The sequence below is a fragment of the Cibotium barometz genome, chromosome 41, assembly GCF_041138505.1.
Source record: "Cibotium barometz isolate CiBa-2024 chromosome 41, ASM4113850v1, whole genome shotgun sequence".
In the NCBI taxonomy this organism is placed as follows: domain Eukaryota; kingdom Viridiplantae; phylum Streptophyta; class Polypodiopsida; order Cyatheales; family Cibotiaceae; genus Cibotium; species Cibotium barometz.
In genome coordinates, this window is record NC_141086.1 from 32,520,172 (window position 1) to 32,543,349 (window position 23,178).

Consider the following 23,178-nt stretch of genomic DNA (forward strand, 5'->3'; position numbering starts at 1 on the left):
ATAGATGGCACACCGGCAGCAACAGCACATTGGCAGTCACAAGGCCTATCACAGCGCTTTCTTTCAGATTTCTAGAAGAGGCTCTGGGATAGCTTTCGGCCTAGAAAGATCGCACTCTTTCTTTGACTGGTGGCACACAGGAGTTTGGCAGTCGGTACTTGGCTGGCAATTGGAGGTCGGTCAACGGCTTGTCCGCAGTGCGACCACCATCAAGAGTCTCAGTGACATTGCCTTTGGGATTGCCTGAAGGCTCAACATATTTCGCAACGGATTCTCCGCATCGGGCATCGACCCGGATCATCACTGTCACTTGGGCCACAGAGGCTGGTGCGATTAGGACTTATGAGGACGATGGGGGGGGCTAGCCCTTCAGGTCTCTCACCATTGTATCGCAACAGTACCAGTCACAGCCTCTCCTACAGGTGCCTAGCAGCCAGGCTCATGCCAGAGATGGGAGATTTACAGTAGCATCGCAACCTGGCACATTTGGCGTGCTAGATGCAATGAGGCCATCGAGAGTACCCACACTCCGCCGGCTCATACCATCAAGAGCATATGGCTTGATATAATTCACACCCTCCGCGGTCAATGGGGGAAGTTGCAGGGACGTTCTGACCGCATGCGGAAGCAGCGGAAAGCCTTCTTAAGACTTTGGAGGCCAGGCCCTTTCCTCATCACAGATAGAGACGATGACCCCATTTGGCATTACAGAACAACTATGTGGTTGTTCCCCGTATAGCTTTCTCCTCACAGAGCGGCCAGCCCGAGGAGAAGCATCTCTTCCCCCTATGACTACTTGTTTCCCGCCCTTATATGAGGCGAGTTTGTATTTAGCCCTTCGTGGTTGTACTTAGTCCTTTGTGGTTGTTTTTTTCTTTAACTAATTGAAGGATCTTTTTCCCGGGGGGAAAAAAAAAAGTAGGCCTTCATTTCCTTGAGGCTAATATGAATGCAATGCAAGTAAAGCACATCACTACTGAAAACTGGAAAAAATCTCCAATCTAGAGACAAAGATCAAGTAGCTGTATAAACACAACACCAATTTCAGGACAAACAAAGGTTTGCATGCAATATCAGTGAATTGATCCTAGATCTACAATTAAGCTATGCTGATCTACATGAATATATACTTTGAAAATTGGAACCTTGATGATATGAAGGCCTGATCAAAACCATTGCCTGATCATGGGTGATTAGCTTTAACTACGTCAAACTACTGCTGAGTGCTCTACTGGAGATACGACAGCTGATTGAACTTGCTCGTCCACGCAAGGCTAAGCAGGTATAATAATGTGCGCAAAATGACTCAGCTTGTGCACTTCAAAGCATGCTCTAAAAAGAGCAGCTGTTCGAAGGTTGGTTGCAAAAATCTCCCTGCCCATAAGGCAGGCAGGGAGGGCATCAATCACGGGAAGCCTGGACAACCTCCCACAGATGGGCGCACCCATATCTGTCAGCAGCCTTAGTAAGGGGATTCTTGTTGCATCTCTCTGTGATAACTAAAGAAAAGCAAGCCAGAAAGACAGAAAATAATACACAAGGACAGGCATTTAAAAGTACCTGGGGAACTCCATGGGCTTGTAAAGTGTGGAGCAGGTGCACAAATGGGGAACACGAGAGGAGCGCTTGTAAGGTTGCATTCAGAAAGCACAAATTTCCTTTATTTATCAGACCTTTTGGCCACAGCCTTTTCCCAGCCACCTCCACTTCCTTTAAACTACACAGCCACAATTCGCCACTCAACTCTGTTACCTGCACTATTTTCAGATCCTTGGCACTAGCCTTCCCTGACAATTGACCGCTTTTCTGGTCTTTCTGTACACCTGCATGATGGCTTACATCTGTTTCTGTATCAAGGAGAGATGCCCAAGTTTTGGGCATGGCTTTACCCGGAGAAATAGAAATGTCACCATCAAAGCCTATGTCTCCATGTGCTGTATCAATATCTGATTTCCGGGGTGTAGTGATGCTGGTATCTGCCGGTGGGTCCTCGGCCGTCACAATCAGGCCAGTCACATTTTCTAGTTCGTGTGCTTTGTGATTATCCACGATCTCGGTACTTAGGCCTGATGCCTCTTTGTCCCTGGAAGCGCCATTTCCAATGTGAAGGCCTTGGGGTTCTTCATTTGAAATCTTTCCACCACCATTGCAAGACACTGGACCTGCTTCCCTTTCAACCAGACCAGCTTGGCTTATGCCCAAATCAAAGTTCCTTTCCTGCTTCCATTTTCGGTCACCTGTGACTATGGTGGGTGCTGCTGGGGAAGTTTTCTCCCGGTCACTTGAACTGCCTGACTGTGGCGAGTTGGGAGGCAAGAAGCTCGTCGAATGTTTGGGTTTAGAAGGAGACTCTGAAGAAAACTGGAAATGGCTAGCCTCGTCTTCGGAGAAAGATCCAAACACAAAAACCTGCAAGAACAACGTGTGCATCCATTCAAAAAAATGCCAAGTGAATTCAATACAAAAAACATGAAGTTGTTGGGATAGAAGAGCACCTGATTATCCATTTGTATGGACGGACCAAACATCACATGGCACTGTATGATGGGATAAGCCCTCTCTTTTGGTCAATAACAGAAATTTGAGCCACGGCGTCGCAAACCGACCTATCCGATGCGACAGTTAACAGTTCTCTGGAGATGGTTCATGCCAGACCTCTCAAGGAGGTGAGATTTGAGATGGACTAACATCAGACATGAAACCCTCACTCACAGCACAATGAGTCTCAAGAAAAATGACCAAAAAAATGCACCCAACAAAAAGCTAAAAATTATGCCCAGAAAATATTATCATTAAAAAAAAGTAAAATCGCAGGACCCATGAACATTGAACTGAAAAAAGCAGGGTGAAAATTGTTGAAAATTGAAAATTTAAAAAAAATATAAAAAAAAAGGTCTGATTGAACAACACAGCACAGTCACAATCTGTAAAAAAGGGATCAAAAGCAGGGAAAAAAAGGAAAATCCTGAAGACAAAAAAAGCAGAGCACAGAAGGATAATACCAATCAGAGGGCGGACTGAGCAGAAAAGCAGAAAAGCAGCCTCCCTTGATATGCTTTCTGGGATCGCCTCCCTCCGAGTAGAACAGAGAGGGGTTTTAGGAGGGTAGTATCCTCATCGATACGTAGGTCTACAACACTAGCATATAGTATGTAGCCGATTCGTATGGATGATGCTTTTTTACTCGAGCAACGCACGCACAAGAGAGAGAGAGAGTGTGTGTGTGTGTGTGTGAGAGAGCGCGCGCGTGTGGGTGTGTGGGTGTGAGAGTAGAGTCGAGACTCAATAAGAGAGTGTGTGTGTGTGAGAGAGTAGAGTCAATAAGCGTGAGACTCAATAGAATGGAAATGGTCTTATGTAGGTAGTATGTAGCTTTCTTATATGGATGGCATCTTATTCAGGCAATGCTTGCGTGTGTGAGCATGTGCGTGTTCTGACAGAGAAAGAGTGTATGTCAAAAGCGTGTGAATGGAAATGGAAATGGTAACCCAATTAGGCTATATGTGAGAGTGTGTGTGTGTGTGTGTGTGGATGGAAATGGTAACCCAATTAGGCCATGTGTGTGTATGTGTGTGGAAATGGTAACCTAATTAGGCCATGTGTGTGTGCATGCGCCGATGAGGGACTTGATTAGGTCATATGTCATGAGGGAGAGTGTGTGTGTGTGTGTGTGTGCACGCATGCACGTATCTGTGTGTGTGCGTGTGTGTGTGTGTGAGAGAGAGAGAGAGACACACAGACAGAGAGGTTAACGTCGGACGAGGGCGTGTGTGTGTGTGTGTGTGTGTGTGTGTGTGTGTGTGTGTGTGTGAGAGAGAGAGAGAGAGAGAAAGAGTGTGCGCATGTGTGTCTATAGAGAATGAACTTTTAATAGCATATATGTAGTTCTATCTTGTCTTTGGCATGCAATACTATGCTTTCATAAGCTCGGAAGAGCTACGACCAATAATGCTTTCAATATGTGGGATAGAAAACGTTGAAAACTTTCTCTGAATTATTGGGAGATGTTTACATTTTTTAAGTACCAGTACGTGGAATGGATTTAAAAGCATTCGGTAAGCTATACTTTTTTGATACCTAACATCGTGTTGAATTGCAGTAGCCTTATCTATGCTTGTTAAGTAGTGACATCAATCACACGTGGGCGGTGAGGTGATAACATTGTCAACATTTGTTCTAACTTTTCTCACTTGTGGATGGTGATATAGCTTCTCCCCCTCAACTCTACAATGTAGGATTGGTGAGAGAGAGATAGAGGCGGTTGCAAAAGAAACCAACACCATTATCCAATTAAGCTTGAAAAACCTTTCACTTATCCAAAATCAATCTCAACTAACTAATCGAATTTGATTTTCCACACATCGTAAGCCCCTATTAAGCTAATGTCCATAAATACTCAAGGGACATTGTAAACCGGGCATTTGCAGTCTTTTGTAGGTGGTCTTAACCAATTAGGGTAAATCTAAAACACACACAAATAGTCTCTTCCAGAATAACATAGACTTACCTTTGATGGTTGCTTCTTTAATTATATCTCGCAAGGCACTCATATAGCTAAGTTGTGTAAAGTTTGAATATTTTCTTTACTTTCCTTTGTATATAATTTAATAGTTTATAAACTGATAAAAATAAAGCATAGTAATATAGAGTTAGAGATTTATGAATTAAAAGAGAGTTTTATTTTCAATATACTTTCTCATGTTAGTATCATATTAAACCCACCCATGTGCATTAGCAAATCAATAGTTAATATGTTCATGATCAATTTCAACAATAATAACTATATTGCTTGTGATTTTTTGCGAGACAGTTGAATAATAAGATATAAATTAACTAGGTTTGCTGAATTTTAAAATAACAATGGAAAAACTAAATTTAATATCTTTTATATTACTTTTGTATAATATTCAATTCAAGTATAAAAATATGTGAAGTATGTGGACATGTAACTATAGTAAAAGAAATTGCACCAATTAGTGCATGTATTGATGGAAAAATCTATTGACAAATAATGCACATTATACGAGAATAAAGCTTTCAACACAAGAAAAATATTTAAAATAAAATCAAATTAAAAATATCTAGAAACGCAAAAAATGTAGAACTAAAGAATAGTTTTATTATGCAATCACCAAAACAATAATAACTACTATAGACCTAAAAGCTAATATAAAATAATACTGTAATATCACATCAAAATATACAAAGTAATACTAAAGCTAATCCACATCTTTAAAATATTAGTTCTAATGGAATCAAAGCACAGGCAAAAGAAATTAGAGACACATATTAATTCAAATGAAATTAGTTCTAATGGAATCAAAGCACAGGCAAAAGAAATTAGAGACACATATTAATTCAAATGAAATCAAATATTAGTTTTAATGGAATCAACGCACAAGCAAAAGAAATTAGAGACACATTAGGTATTTACTATAAAATTAAAAAGAACACAATCAAAATATTATTAAAACGAGAGAAATTAAAGTATATAAACCAACAATGATAAATTATAATTATTTGATATATTTTTTTGAACATCGATCTCTAGCAATAAGAAAGCATCTAAAAGGGAAATAAATGATACAAAAACAAATACAAAACCTTAGTAACAAACTATCTTGAAATAATAATTTTTGAAAGTAAATGAAATTATAATGATGTGATGATTTTTTAAAAATTTGTAAATATATTCAAAGAATAACAACAAATCACCTTATTTATCTTCATTGAACTGTAGGCTCAACAAGAGCATGAGTAGTGTTAAATCCTTCATGAGATAGAAGAATGTTAGGATTTTTCCAAATAAGAGAGTCAAGGTTTGATAAAACAATACCATAATCACATGTAAGTTAAACATATATCACCAGGTTTTGATTATTGTAGAGATACTTCATTTTCAAGAAAATGAAGAAACTAAAAAGGAAAGCAATGAAAGAATCAAGATGAGGATCATATAAAATAACATCTATAAACAAGTCATTCATTATAAAAATGTAGAATGATTGCACCTTGTGAATGTAAAAACCCATTGAGTATATTTAAAGACTTGTGCAAAATAAAGAGATGCAGTTTTCTTTTTTTGGAGGAGCAAGTTACCTTGTTACGCAAAAACGTCATTACCAAGAAGATGCAACCATGCTTTCTCAACTAATATTTTTACAAATATATGCTTTTGCAACTGATAGCAACCATGATTTTGCAACAATATATTTGTTTTTACAAAACAACTAAAGTGGTAATAAAGAAAATCTAGTATCAATATGGGTTGGATTACATAAAGCTTCCATGCAAAGGAACGTGTTAAGAGTCACTAATGTAATAAAAATTATAAATATATAAAGATTTCTAAAATCTAAGAACATATCCATATTATTTAAAAAATCATACTTGCTATGATGCAACAACTCGGACATCCAACATTTTTTGAAATTCATGTTTAAAAAAATATCATACATAGAAAATATTTGGTCACACCACTTGTGAGTTGTTAAAATTTTTTTGGACATCCAACATTTTTCAAAAATCTATCCTTACACGGAAAAAAATTTGGTCGTCACAGCACTTTGTGAGTTGTTAAAAAAAACCTAAATGAAAACCAAAATATTTGATAAGAAAACAATACAAAAATAATCTTCAACTTGTGCACAATACTATAATCACAAACTTTAATCTCTTTTAAACACACTTAAGAAGACAATGTAACATATTGAGCAAAAGACTACTTTTTTGCTAAAAAATTCAAGCCAGAGGAGGTAATCTTTAACATAATCATGGCTTGGTTACTGAGAGACAATCTTTGTGGTAAATGATCTTCATTACAACACACTAAAGCTTTAAGAAAGGGGGTTGTCAAGGTATCATTCTCTTGCAAGAGGGTATAAAGGTAAGTAAATACCCATTGGAATACATAGAAAGTACATAGAAATTGGTGCCAGCTTACCATCACTAATGCACAATTGGATCACTGATCCCACATTTGTATGCTGACCCAACTAGCATCTTGATCACTGATCTCAGCTCAAGAGCCGATCTTACATCGTCCCAAAAATTAGATCATTTAGAACTCGAATCGCCTCTCTTTCAAATCATTACCTTTTAGATAAGGCAATTCTAAAGCTAGATTGCACCATGGTCATTTCCCGATCATTGTCGCGATCATATCTCTAGATCTCATCAATCCATATCTCTAGATCTCATCAATCCATATCATTCAGATTGTTGGATTTTCGTATCATAGCTTATTCGAATTGTTCAACATTCAGATCATCCACCATTAGATATCCAGATTGCCGATCTGACTACATTCCCTAAAAGTAGAAAAAATAAGAAAGATAAAAATTCCTACTTGCATTGTTTATATGCATCTTGTATGTCATTTCTTTTTTGCAATAAGTTTGCTGTTTGTCTATCAAAAGAACCTTGAGAAACATAAAAACATTACAAAAAGATCATTAAACCCATTAAAAACTTTAAAAACCATAAAATTCTCTTAAAAAGAACTTCTGCTAGCTCTAGATCAAGTGCTTATGCATTTGTGATTAGGTCGAATCACTATACCCTGTCATATTATTCTAACCTAAGCTTTGAATATGAGGTGGTCTCCGACATTAGGGAGTGGTATTGGACCATAAGTGGAAATGACCCCCCTCATTATGCCAAACAATAGCTTAAAAAGCTTTACAAGAGTCATTCACAATAGAAGAGATGAGAGTAGTATTGTAAGCTTATAGAGTTAAATCTCTAATATAGAGTTAGAGATTTATGAATTATAGAGTTAAATCTCTAATATAGAGTTAGAGATTTATGAATTAAAAGAGATATACTTTCTCATCTTCATATTAAACCCACCCATGTGCATTAGCAAATCAATAGTTAATATGTTCATGATCAATTTCAACAATAATAACTATATTGCTTGTGATTTTTTGCAAGACAATTGAATAATAAGATATAAATTAAGTAGGTTTGCTAAATTTTAAAATAGTAATGGAAAATCTAAATTTAATATGTTTTATATTACTTTTGTATAATATTCAATTTAAGTATAAAAATGTGTGGAGTATGCGGACATGAAACTAAAGTACTTAAGCTAATCCACGTCTTTAAAATATTAGTTCTAATGAAATCAAAGCACGAGCAAGAGAAATTAGAGACACGTATCAATTCAAATGAAATCAAATATTAGTTCTAATGGAATCAACACACAAGCAAAAGAAATTAGAGACACATTAGTTATTTATTATAAAATTTAAAAGAACACAATCAAAATATTAATAAAAAGAGAGAAATTAAAGTATATAAACCAACAATGATAAATTATAATTATTTGATATATTTTTTTGAACGTCGATCTCTAGCAATAAGAAAGTGTCTAAAGGGGAAATAAATGATACTCCAAGCCATACTTGTGCATCATGTGGTATGCCATTTTTTGGTGCAAAAACAAATACAAAACCTTAGTAACCAACTATCTTGAAATAATAAATTTTGAAAGTAAATGAGATTATAATGATGTGATTATTATTTTTTAATTTTGTAAATATATTCAAAGAATAACAACAAATCACCTTATTTATCTTTATTAAACTTTAGGCTCAACAAGAGCATGAGTAATGAGATAGAAGAATGTTTGATATAACCAAGAATAGGACTTTTTGCAAATAAGAGAGTGAAGGTTTGGTAAACAATATCATAATCACATGTAAGTTAAACATATATCACCAGGTTTTGTGTTTTTTCATCAAGTTTGTTGATTATAATTAATAGGAAAACTGAGTATAAAATACAAATATGGCAATAATAAAAGAATTTCTTTTTAGCAAACTCTACAAGTAAGAAAATGTTTAAAATTTAAAAAATACTTCATTTTGAAGGAAATGCAAAAATTGAAAAGGAAAGTATTGAAACAATCGAGACAAGGAGCATATACATAATATAACATCTATAAACAAGTCATTGATTATAAAAATGTAGAATGGTTGCACCTTGTGAATGTAAAAACCCATTGAGTATTTTTAAAGACTAGTGCAAAATAAAGAGATGTAGTGTTCTTTTTTTGGAGGACCACATTACCAAGAAGATTCACATAATAGCAACCATGCTTTTGCAACAATATATTTGTTTTCACAAAACAATTAAAGTGGTAATAAAGAAAATCTAGTATCAATATGGGCTGGATTACATAAAGGTTCCATGCAAAGGAATGTGTTAAGAGTCACTAATGTAATAAAAAATACAAATATAAAAAGTATAATAAAGTTTAATATAGGATATAAAGATTTTTAAAATCCAAGAACATATCTAGATTATTAAAAAAAACATTTAAAAAATCATACTTGCTATGATGCAACAACTGGGACATCCAACATTTTTTGAAATTCATGTTTAAAAAAAATATCATACATCAAAAATATTTGGTCACACCACTTGTGAGTTGTAAAAAAAATTTTGGACATCCAGTTTTTTTTCAAAATTCTGTCCTTACACGGAAAAAAAATTGGTCGTCAGCACTTGAGAGTTATCTTAAAAAAAACTAGATGAAAACAAAAAAAAATGATAAGCGAACAATACAATAAAGTACTTAATACAAAAATATTTTTCAACTTGTGCACAATATTATAATCACAAACTTTAATCTCTTTTAAACACATATTGAGCAAAAGACTACTTTTTTGCTACAAAATTTCAAGCCAGAGGAGGTAATCGTTAACATAATCATGGCTTGCTATATGGATAGAAAGATATGGACAAAAATGCACCTAAATAAAATTTAAAACAATATAATGTCATTCGTAGATGCATAACTTCTAACTCTCTATTGCTTTCTAAAAATATACAAGGTATATACACAATCATGTAAAAAAAAAAGAAAAAGAAATAATAATGTCATTTTGGGTTTCCAACGTTGATATTCAAGCCTTAAGGAGAGATTATTTCTTTTAAAAAATCATTAAAAATACATAGAAATACAATACAAAATAAAAATATTAGTACATTTAGTGATTTACTAAACTATTTACATTTTAGTTATAGGTAGTTAGTAGATAAGCCAATAATATTTCTCCAACAAGATATTAAAGATATATATTCTAATTAATTTGATCCAAAATTATCTTTCATCATATGGCAAGCCAATATTAATATATAATATATTAGAAATCATTATCTGACAACCTATTATTGCACATCTTTATATAATAAAAAATGATACCTCGATAACAAAACTTTTATAACATATGATGCAAAATGTGTAGACAATAAAAGTGACATATAAGTAACATACAATGTAAAAATGTGTAGACAATAAACGTGGCATATAAGGTAACACACAGTGCAAAAATGTGTAGACAAATAAAAGTGACATATGTGATAGATTATTTATTGGTAACACATTTTTTGCAAAAGAATTTTATGGTGAAAAGGCATTTTAATGCATTTTTGCACGTTTCCCACGGAATGCTTTCAAATTTCTATCAATTTTGTGCTAATGGGTGCACACCTTTGCTTTTTCTTTTTCTTCATAAATCAACACAAGAAGTTAAACTTATAAATACAACTCCCTCCAATTGAGTCAAGATTTTTTCTTTTAAGACATAAAAACTCTTTAGATAAATAATTAGATCATAAATTATATAACATATAAATCAATTATTTGCAAACAAAACATTATGCTTGCATAAAAAATGTCTATTGAAAATACATCGTATTACACAATAGACAAAAGTAAAGCTTTGGAAAAAAAGGAGAAAAGTGACTATAATACACCATAATTTTTTTTAATAGAGAGAATATACTACTTTTTGTACCATCTTAAATCAATTATTTGCAAACAACATTATGCTTGCATAAAAAATGTCTATTGAAAATACATCGTATTACACAATAGACAAAAGTAAAGCTTTGGAAAAAAAGGAGAAAAGTGACTATAATACACCATAAAATTTTTTAATAGAGAGAATATACTACTTTTTGTACCATTTAAGGATTAACATCTTAAATTGCATTCTAATCCAAAAGAAACATATAAAGTTGATGTATAACAAATAAATAGAAATAAAAAATTAGGAAATTTAAAATTAGCACTACTAATGGCATACACTAGCAAATAAATTCAAAAAGTAGCAACCAATATAATTATTTTTACAAATTTATGCTTTTGCAAACTAATAAAAACCATGCTTTTGCAACAATATATTTGTTTTTACAAAATAAATAAATTGGTAATAAAGAAAATCTAGTATCATTATGGGTTGGATTACATAAAGGTTCCGTGCAAAGGAATGTGTCAAGAGTCACGGATGCAATAAAAAATATAAATATAAAAAGTATATTGAAGTTTAATATAGGATATAAAGATTTCTAAAATCTAAGAACATATGCAAATTATTTAAAAAATCGTGATTGCTAGGATGCAACAACTCGGACATCTAACATTTTTTGAAATTCATGTTTAAAAAAATATCATACATAGAAAATATCATACATAGAAAATATTTGGTCACACCAATTGTGAGCTGTTAAAAAAAGCTTGGATGGCCAACGTTTTCAGAATTCTCTCCTTACATGAAAAAACATTGGTCATCATCAGCACTTGTGAGTTGGTAAAAAAAAGCTACATGAAATAAAAAATATTTGATAAGAAAACAATACAATAAATTACTCAATACAAAAATAATCTTCAACTTGTGCACAATATTATAATCACAACTTTAATCTCTTTTAAACACACTTAAAAAGACAATGTCACATATTGAGCAAAAGACTACTTTTTTGCTACAAAATTTCAAGCGAGAGGAGGTAATCGTTAACATAATCATGGCTTACTATATGGATAGAAAGATATGGACAAAAAATGTACGCAAATAATTTTAAAACAATATAATGTCATTCTTAGATACATAACTTCTAGCATGTGTAGACAATAAAAGTGACATATATTATAGATAATAAAAGTAACATACAATGTAAAAATGTGTAGACAATAAAAGTGACATATATGATATACAATAAAAGTGACATATAAGGTAGCAAAACTTTTATAACTAACAATGCAAAAATGTGTAAACAAATAAAAGTGACACTAGGTAACACATTTTTGTGCAAAATAAATGAGTGCACACCATTGCTTTTTCTTTTATATTATTATCCTTACCTCTTCATAAATCAACACAAGAATTTAAACTTATAAATACAACTCCCTCTAATTCAATCAAAAGCTTTTCTTTTAAAACATAAAAACTCTTTAGATAAATAATTAGACCGTAGCTTATATAACATATAAAACAATTATTTGGAAACAACATCATGCTTACATAAAAAATGCATGTTGAAAGTACATCATATTACATAATAGACAAAACTAAAGCTTTGGAAAAAAAGGAGAAAAGAGACTATAATACACCATATAATTTTTTAATGGAAAGAATACATTACTTTTTATACCATTTAAGGATGAACATCTTAAATTGCATTCTAATGAGCAAGAAACATATAAAGTTGATGTATAACAAATAAATAAAAATAAAAAAAATTTAAATGGAGAGAATACATTACTTTTTATACCATTTAAGGATGAACGTCTTAAATTGAATTCTAATGAGAAAGAAACATATAAAGTTGATGTATAACAAATAAATAAAAATAAAAATTTCAGAAATTTAAAGAAATGAAACAAAAAAGCTAAAAAGGAGGCTAATCCAATAGAGTTGTGAAGAACTAATATCACAAGAAAAATCATGTTAAATACTTGGATCTCATTAGAATGCTCAACCATAAACATTTTGATGATATAATGGAAAATTTTTTGCCAAAGCCTAAATGAGAGTATTGTTTAGTATTAATTGGTGGTGTTGGCACACATAAAATGTTTTTGCTTTTTACGGTGTATATACAAGAATTACTATATTTTCATCAATATAACTTTAAAGATGAGTTTAATGTAGACTCATTATTAGCACTCCTAATGGCATACACTAGAAAATACATTCAAAAATTTACCCTATAATATGAATCTAAGCCTATAATTATGAATGGAAGAACAATACACTCCACATTTCCATGAATATGAAGGACTTAGCTAGCCTATCAACAAGAAGGACTTAGCTAACCATTATAATCTAAGCTTGTAATTATGTGGAAGCACAATATACTCCATATTTCCATAAATATGAAGGACTTAGCTAACCATTATTAGCACTACTAATGGCATACACTAGAAAATACATTCAAAAATTTACCCTATATTATAAATCTAAGCCTAATTATGAATGGAAGCACAATACACTCCACATTTCCATAAATATGAAGGACTTAGCTAAACTATTAGTCTTTGGTAAGATATCATTAATTTAAAAAGTACACTAAACTTTAGGTAGATGAATGCAATTAATTTTACATAACCATATTAGAGTAGGATTTGAGTTGTTTTGAGTAATTATGTGTGTTGTTTGAGTGTTTAGGAGTGGATATGTGTGATTAGAATAGGCTTTCCTTCTAATCTTGACCTTTTTGTGTTGATTAATTCATTTGAGTGATAGAATGAAGAGTAAGCTCTCTCGGGTGTGATTAAGGTAGGTTATCTCTCCACTTAGTTGATTTCATTAATACTATGAGCATTAGCCTTACATTAAGCATTAGCCTTACATTAAGGTAGGCGGCCCCGCCGGGATGAGGGCTGCTGGCAAACCCATCGTACATGTTTATAATCGTACATGCTTATAATCAACCCATCAAGGGTAGGTACCTACTAACGAGGCCCCCAAGACTTGAACACAAGATCTTGGGAGTAGAGACCAATGCTCTACCAGATGAGCTAGCACTCGTTGGTAGATGCGTTTTTTCACAAGAAAAAAACCGTCACTCTAAGGTTTTTTTATTTAAAAAAAAACTTTGAATCTTTTTATTATCCATTAAAAAAAAACCCTTCTCATCAAGGTTCTTTAATAACCTTTTTCTAAGGTTTTGTTTTAAACCTTTCTATCAAAGGTTTTCAAGCCTTGCTCATCCAAAGGATGTCACTCATCCTTGCTCATCCAAGGGCACGATAACTTTTTCATGAAAACCAATCCTCAAATTTTTTTATGAGCTCATGTGCATGGAAGTTTTTTACCATATTGTAATGCAGTTAGACACTACCCTTGTGTTAATAAACAAGTGGTAAGACCTCTCCTAAATCAATGTTCACATTGGTGCAAGTATTTTTGCATCATGATGAAGTGGAAGGTGGAAGCAAGAAGCATATTGAGAAGCACATGCATAACCTATTAAAACATGGGTGGCAACCATGTGTTAGTCTATATGGCATTGGACTAAGGAAGCTAGCATCATTGGAAGGAGATATGTACACATGAAGCGTGTCTACCACGAGAAAGGATTGGAGAAGCACGAAGATGTAACCAATGAAGCCAATGTAATGAAGAATGGTACATCCAAATCCCACTTGAAGATTTTCTTTTGCAAGAAGATGGTTTCATCAAAGCGAAGGAGCAACAAGGGTGGTGCACGAAGCCTTGTATTCACTCCAATATAGGTCAGAAAGCTTTACGAGAGTCATTCACAATAGAAGAGATGAGAGTAGTATTGTGGGGTATAAACCCTATAGAGCTTCTTGTTTGTCAGTGAGAATGGAGCCTGGTGTGAGCATCAGGAATTCATGGGTGAATCATTGAGAAGGTTTGAAAGAGCTTAATCAGCTCATTAAAATAGAGAGAGACTAGCTATTATTGAGAATGTTGAGAAACAACTTCACACTTGAATGGCAAGTGAAACCTATGTGCTAAAATGCGATGGTTATCATGAAACTATAAAGGTTTCAATCTACATTGACCATGACGGGCTGGTATTAGAGAGATGGTCTCTCTTCCAGCAATGCTAAAGCATGAACCAGAGATCTTGGATAACCCAAAAGTTGTCGTCATGTTGCTTTATGCAACAGACACAAATTCTATGTAGACCCAAAGGGAAATATGTATATCCCAATGTAAGTCTCCTCTAGTATCCGATCATTTAGCATGCCAATGAGCATAAGGACCTTATAGAGTCCTCAAGAGTTTAAGAGTTTGCATGAAGCCAATTGTGACTCGACCTCCAAATGTAATTGGATATATTATTTTTTAGGAGATTCAAGGTGATATAGGCCAGTATGAGGATGCCCCCAAGGGAACCTCTTTAGCATCACCATCGCTGCACAAAGAGATGTGGAGGAAAATCACAAGTTTCCAAACGTACCTCTAGTAGTCAGCAAGTATTATCATTCCACCAATGACCAAACAACTTATGTAGTTGAGGATGGTAACACATACAAACAAAAGGAAAGGTCTAGGTAGTTTTTCCATCCAACACAAACGTAGAACAGAAGACTAAGAGGCCAAACAAAGTGAGGCCCTCTCCTGAGGAAATCACCTTGCATAGTAGCAAGAGGAGATTTTTCTTTCTTTTCCACAAGGGGAAACAACCCACAAACCCAAAGGTGAAGTTGGGCTTCCCTCCACAACATGGGAGAAACACTCTGCTTCCACCACAAGGACGAGACCATTAGGCAAGAGCCTTTGGAAAGAACCTTATCGATAACCGTAGTTTAATCAAGAGTTCCAATCTAATTAGGATGGGGGAATCGCCAGAGTTTAGAGCCATGAATATAGGGCTTTAAGTGTGCTAAGAACTCTTGGAGCACTAGTATATGGATACCCAATGACGCATTTAGGCTTTTTCCCCCCTTAACAACCAAGAGAATAATCTTTTAGGGTGCCACCTTATGGATATGTGGGACCATCCTATACTCAGGTACCTCCCAAAATGGAACCTAGGCACATGACCATAATCTCTCCCAATCCAATTTTAGAATCAATAGACATCGAGTTCAGAACTCACATGACCCAATAAACAAGAAGAAACATAGATGTTGTTCTAACACTAATCAGACCTACCAAGGTATTGAGGGAGGAAATGGACAATGGTCATCCTAAGATAAGACCATCTAGCCAAGCGCATTTCAAAGTTCAATGGGGAGATCCCTACAGCTATCTAGCTACTTTCAAGTAAGTGTGTACTATTATAGAAAGAGTGACTGATCCTCCTCGAACAAAGATAGATGCATTTGGATTAACCTTAGAGAATAATGCTTTGCTATGGTTTCAATTGCGAGAAGATTCCCAAAGAGAAACCATGGAAGACTTGGAGCTAGTGTTTTATGATAGGATTCTCTAAGATGGGTGCCTATTAGCATTTAGATAGGATTCTCTAATTAGGATGGGGGCATTGCTAGAGTTTAGAGCCATGAATATAGGGATTCAAGTGTACTACTAGAAGAATATTTTAGGGTGCTAGCCTATGGGACCATCCTATACTCAGGTATCTCCCAAAATGGAACGTAGGCACATGATCGTAATGGCTCCCAAGCCAGTTGTAGAATTGATAGAACACCGGGTTCAGAACTCACATAACCCAATAAACAAGAAGAAACATAGATGTCATTCCAGCACTAATTAGACCTACCAAGGGATTGAGGGAGGAAATGGAGTATGGTCATCCTAAGATAAGACCCTCTAGATAAGCTGATTTCAAAGTTCGACAAAATGGGAGATCCATACAACCATCTAGCTACTTTCAACCAAGTCTATACTATTGTAGAAAGGGTGGTTGATCCTTGAACAAAGATAGATGCGTTTGGATTAACCTTAGAGAATAATGCTTTGCTCTGGTTTCAATTGTTAGAAGATTCCCAAAGAGAAACCATGGAAGACTTGGATCTAATGTTTACAATAGGATACTCTAAGACAGGTGTGAAGCTTAGGAACTCGACTCTATCAATTAAGGTAGCTTGAAAACGAAACAATGAGAGTTACATTAATTGTCAAGTACTTGAACAATAGGTACCCTACTCAGGAAAAACCGAGCCAAACTAGACTGATTTCATTATTCTTAGAGGGATTGAGGAGCAAGCAGCTACATGATGCATTGTATGCTAAAGGGCATCAAACGCTAGTGGAGCATTTCTTAGATGCCATAGACTTTGATGACAACTTTATTGGCATCCCATCCATCGCAAATAGTCTAAAATCACAATCATCTAAGAAATGCTAGTGGAGTGTTTCTTAGATGCCATAGATCTATAATATAATAATACCAAAGTAGAAGAAAGTTTATACAAGAATTAATTCCATGCAAGCCAGACCGGATCTCTTAATCTTTTCCTTTATACTGTCGATGATCTAGAATTCGGCCTTCCAGCCTCTACATGCTAGGCAAAACCCTACGGGACCATACACCTCGTTGGCGAGGACTCAAGCCGGCCTGTCATCCCCTCAGGCTCCATCGCTCGATGCTCCCGCCCCTGAGAGGGATGTCTACATGCTAGGGTGGGCTTATTCAATGCACTAGCCTGAGCCCTCAGAACTAGACAGCATCACAATCACTCACCTCAATCGGCAAACCTCATTCTCTCAATGGTATGAGGGATACCATGGGCCTATCTTGGGCTTTGCTAAAACGACACCACCGGGCTACACAAGCACGGAAATGGAGTTAGCGTCGAAGCTAGGAGAAAAAATACATGTATTCTTTCTCTTAAAGATAGCAATTTCAATACACACCATTGATTACAAAATACAACATCACTTCAAATAGTAACTTCACAGAATTTCTAACATTTTTCAATGGATTTTTTTTGCATTTGATGATAACTTTATTGGCATCCCATCCACCACAAATAGTCTAAAATCACAATCATTGACCAAAACCAAGCCTAGCATTAAGAGCCATGATTCTAAAAAGGTCAAGGCACCCAAGAGTGCTAAACATAGCAAACGATGTGATCAAAGGAGTCAGAAGGAGTACTTAAAGCATCTCCGAGGGAGTCGAGCCATTCTCATTTAGCTCCTAGACATGAAACAACTTGGTGCATTGTTTGTAAAAGCAACCACATAGCTCATGAATGCCGAGTCCTCATAGTTAGAGTAAATAAAAAAATGGTGTGGGTATTATACAAGATACAAAAATCATGAATCAACTACCATGCCCAATGAATGATGAGAATGGGTGGAGTGCCAGCCTTGTCGACACCTCCACAACCACTAGCAAATGATGAGAATAACTAGAGTGCCAACACTGTTAACACCCCCACAACCATTAACTTTGCTAGTGCCACCTCCTTGTGGTGTAGATGCATCTTAATCCATCAGGAATCCAATCCTTGCTAGGAATCCTTATAGGGACATGAACATTCCTATTGGTATCTAGAATCACATATATGTAGCTATGGAGGGTGAAATATTCTCATCATGGTGAAGAGAGATGAAGCAAGGAGAGAAATCCTTTCACGTATAATGAATCTATTCTAGAACCATCAGGGAAAAAGTCAACATACTTGTTTGAGTAGGTTTCGTATATGAAATTGAGCACACTAGATATCATTGGTAGTTATAGTAGTGCTAAAAAAAACAATAAGATCCGTGCATGTGTGAACTTTAAAAAGGTAAATGTAGCCATGATGAGAGATCATTTAGGGTAGCAGAAAAAGAAGCTTATAGCTTCTTAGATGGATTTTTAGGATATAACCAAGTATCCATACATCCCAAAGACCAACATAAAACTACATTCGCCCATAGAGTATGGGACATTTGCATATAAAGTAATGTCATTTGGACTTAAAAATGTGCTAGTTATGTTTCAACAATTGATGTCCATAGCGTACAAGGATTTCCTCCATAAATTCTTTGAGGTCTTCATGGATGACCTATGTGTGACTCAAAGTTGAGCCGAGAGTATATCCCTCAATTTGCGGGAAGTATTTGAGAGATGCTAGTATAATAGGCTAGACGTGAACCCAAAAAAGTGTAAATTCATGGTTAGGCATGTGCAATAGAATCTTAGGGCATGTGCATGTATAATGAAACCTATTCTAGAACCATCAAGGAAGATAGATTTATTTTAGCAAGTTTCATCATATAGGAGGTAATGTCTCCATAACTTGAGGAAATGAACAACTGATAAGAGTTCCAAATCATGGGTGGCATAGTTGGCCTTATATTGCTTCAACTTGCAAGAAGTATAAGCCACTGGTCTTCCTTCTTGGGCTAAGACACCACCAAGTGCTAGACTACTGGCATCAGTATAACCACCTCAAATTCCTTGGTGAAATCGGGAAGTTTCAGGACTGGTGCTAAGGTAATGATGGCTTTGAGTTGATCAAATCTGACTTGATGGATTGGCAACCACACTATTTTGCAATCCTTCTTAAGAAGATCGATCAAGGGTGCAGCTATTGGGAGTAATCTTTGATTGAAATCTTGTACCATCTTGTGATTCCCAAAAATCCATGAACTTCGCCAATTGAATTAGGGGGTGGCTATTCCAGTATATCTTTGACCTTGGTGGGATCTACTGAGATACCATCTTTGGGGACAATGATCCAACATACTCAATCTGGTGAGGTACATTTACTTTTCTTAACATAGAGTTTATGTCTACACAGCAATTTTAGACCTCTATGCACATGCTCCTCATGCTCTTCCACCGACTTGGAGTAGACTAGAATGTCATGAAAAAAGACAAGAACAAATTCATCCAAGAAGGGATGGAATATATCTTGCATTAGGTGGTTGAAAGTTACATAGCATTGGTTAACCCGAATAACATCACAATAAACTCATAGTGGCCATAATGGGTATTGAAAGCTGTCTTGGATATATTTGTTTCCTTGACTCTGATAGTAGCCAGATCTTAAATCTATCTTATAGAAAAATTGGGTCCCATGAATCCTGTCAAGAAGCTCGTCTATGAGAGGGATATAGTACTTGTTCTTGATAGTGACTTGATTTAGCCCCCGATAATCTATGCAGAGACAAAGAGTGCTATCCTTTTGGAAAAGAAGGGGTGCTCCCCAAGGAGAGCTGATGGGACGTACAAATCCTTGCTCAATGAGTCGGCAAAGTTGCTCCTTGAGCTCAATGGCTTTAAGGAGAGACATCTTATAGGATCTTTTGGAGACAAGTTGAGCACCAAGAATTAGCTCGATCTCATTGTCAACTTCTCAAGGGGGTGGTAGTCCTGTAAGCTCATCAAGAAAGATGCCAAAAAATTGTTGGAGCCAAGAGGGTTCTGATTCTTTACTAGGTTCAACAGCTTTGTTGAGCTTGGCAAGGAGAACTTGTTGTCCCTTATGTGCTCCCTTGAGAAGATGTTTTGCTTTGACTACCCTAGACTTGGGTTTACTTGTCTTCACCTAAACTAGTACTACTTGGCCGTGCTCATTTTTAAAAGTGATACTCCCTTGGTTACAGTGAATACTAGCATTGTTTGCAACTAACCAGTCCATCCCAAGGATCCCATCATCAATGCCTAATGGTAGGACTCTAAAATGGCCATGAGTTTGTTTGCTACCCAGTTCAAAATCAAGGTTTCCTACTACAGAGTGGTGAGATACTACTTCCTTCCCATTAGCTAGCTCTATAACCATTTTCTTAGTTGGTTTTTGATCCACTTTTTATTTTTGGAGAAAGAAATGAATGGGTATTATCGCTCGCAAATCAATCAAAAGCTAGAATGGCTTACCACCATGATGGGCAGTTAGGGTTTGAATAACACCGAATTTCTCGGGGGAACAAAGAGGTTGGTTGGCCAACCTCTGGGAGCATTTGGCTGGGGCCTCTTGTAAGACTGATCCTTAGGGTTTGATTTAGGGTGAGATCTCTTTTGGGTCCTAGCTTTGCCAGACTTTAGCTCCTTCACAAGAGGTTTGGCTCGTATGAGAGCATTTTGCAATGTACTCGGCCTCATTGTTTCGAGGCGGGAATCCAAAGGTTCATTCAAGCCTTGGCAGAAGCGGGCTATCTGCTGGGAGGTATTCATGGGTGGGACATATTTTTGGAGAGTGATGAACTTAATTCATCTTAATAGACTCATGAGATGGGGGAAGATACCGCTCCTTCATAGCTTGTTTGATGTCATCCTAGGTTTGGGAGTGCTCGGTAACTTCCTCACGGCACCATTGCTTCCACTAGAGCTTAGCATCCCTAGTGAGGCAAAATTGTGTAAGCATGGATTGGTTCGTAGCTCCAATACCGGTGCCTGAGAAGTAATCGTCCATTGCTTCAATCCATACCTCAGCATCCCCCTTAAAGGAGGGAGGTTGCATCTGTTTGAGTAAGAGCTTCTTCTCATGTGTGTCTGTGTATAGTGCATTGGGGGGAGGAAATTGATCGTCTTGGCAAGATTAAATTTAGGATCACAAGACTTATACTTTACACTACGCTCATGATATAAAAGTAAAACCTTAAAATCATTTTATTTCTCAATTCAAATAATTACAAAGGACAAGATTTATTACAAGGATTTGAGACTAATGTATTTAGTCTTTCGTTAAAAAAAGAGACTTCTAAGCTTAACTAGGGCATAAGATTCGAGCGGTTCACGTCGGTGAAATATGGGGTTCCGCCATGGTTTCTAGGATACGAAAAATTGATGGTAGGGGAGGTAGACTATGGATTGTATTGCGTTCCATAACAACTACTCGGTCGATGGGTAAGACTTGCATTACTTGGTCATACACCCAACAATTATATGGTATATGGTTCCCTTCTATGGTCGTCACGTAATTGTCTGGTCTAGGGAAACACATAAACCTGAATAAGCAGACCATCTTCAGCTTCTCAATCCAACAAACTCACTCCAAATCGATGGTGAGATTCCCAATTTGGTCTGCTCAGATGATGAAGTACCTCGGTCCACAATTTCAAAAGTGGTCTCTACCCCATCCTCTTTGGATATGAGAGGGATGAGGAAGGGAAAACTTCTCGAGTATTTGCATCATTATATCGCGGAATTCAAAATTTGAGGAATGATAAGCTGTCTCGAAGATGCATTGGAAGACTAAGAATCTGGAGTAAGCATCTTTCTCCTCCTACAATCATTCATCCACTAAATCAAGTTGTACTAGTAAGGTATTTTATCAAGTAACATCTAATTGAAGTAAAACATCTAATTGAAGTAAAACATAGACTTCAAAACAACCCTAATTGAAGTAAGGTATTTTATCAAGTAACATCTAATTGAAGTAAAACATAGACTTCAAAAAAACCCTAAATAACAAATCCTAGGAACTAAAACTCTACTTTAATACCATTTGTAAGGTTCCCAACCTAAAAAGGGGATCCTTAAAATAGTCTACCAAGCCTTTAAAAGAATTTCCTAGTCATCGACACCTCGATCATGTAGAGATACGAGGATACAACTACTAGGCAAGACCTAATTGTATCTCGCAGGGGGAGTGTGGTCTCCTAAATAGTTCTAAAAATCAAATCACCCATAGAGTGATCAATCTCTCTTGGGCAACCTCTATCCTTGATTCTTGGAAGCAACGCCTTTTTCCCCATCTATGCGAGGCACGATCCCGCTGACCTAGTCCTCTAGAATAAGATTGCCTAGGGACTTATTTATCTAATGTAGTGTGACTGCTTAAATTTGTTGGAAAGCTACCCAACTATCCTAACTTCTCTAGAATTGAGCTACACGTCGTCTCCCTAAAATTTATAACTAACCTACATTCAACTAAAATAGCTACTATTGCAAAAATAGTACTCACCCACCTACCGTGAATGCAACGCTACATTAATAGTGTAAATACTAACTAAAGTGAATGCATTTAATATAAATCTCCACAAAAATCATAAAATCCCAAGACATTATCATATCAAAAATTACAAAAAAAGCTAGCCATCGTTGGATCATTAGATTATCGATCACCCAACTTCTCACAGAGTCATGCAGTAGGTGCAAGTAGGTGCAAGGCCAATAAATGGTGTCCCCGTCATGTGGTCAACTTGGTAATAAGGGGTTGAAGTCCTAGACACAAGGTGGTAGGTGTAACTCTTGCTTGTTCTTGCCAACAAGCAACAAGGAAGTGTTGTGCAATAAGTTGGGCTCTTGGCAATGATATACCTTGACTTGGTTATATTACAGATTTTGAACAGCTTTAGTTAATATAAATAATTATTATTGATCCCAAAAAAAAGAGAATAAAAAAGAAAAAATGAAGGTCAACTTAGAAAACGCTGGCCATGTGACCACACTAAGGGCACTGCGTGTGAACAGCCTCTTACTGATGGGTTAGTGATGGAATTGTTGCCACAGTGAGCGGCCTACACAAACGGGTAACTGCGTGTGAACAGCCTCTTACTGATG

The 23,178-nt window shown here is 35.8% G+C and overlaps 1 protein-coding gene across 1 annotated transcript in view; it reads right to left on the reverse strand.

Annotated features, from left to right (window-relative positions):
* Positions 1-3,349, reverse strand: part of UBP24 (ubiquitin-specific protease 24) — a 45,758-nt gene extending 42,409 nt beyond the window's left edge. The window contains exons 1-2 of the mRNA XM_086780205.1: positions 2,496-3,349; positions 1,561-2,409 (exon numbers count right to left, since the gene is read on the reverse strand). Coding sequence (XP_086636331.1) covers positions 1,561-2,409; positions 2,496-2,528 — 882 coding nt within the window. The 5' untranslated portion in view covers positions 2,529-3,349. The remainder of the gene's footprint in view (positions 1-1,560; positions 2,410-2,495) is intronic.
* Positions 3,350-23,178: the final 19,829 nt, after the last annotated feature.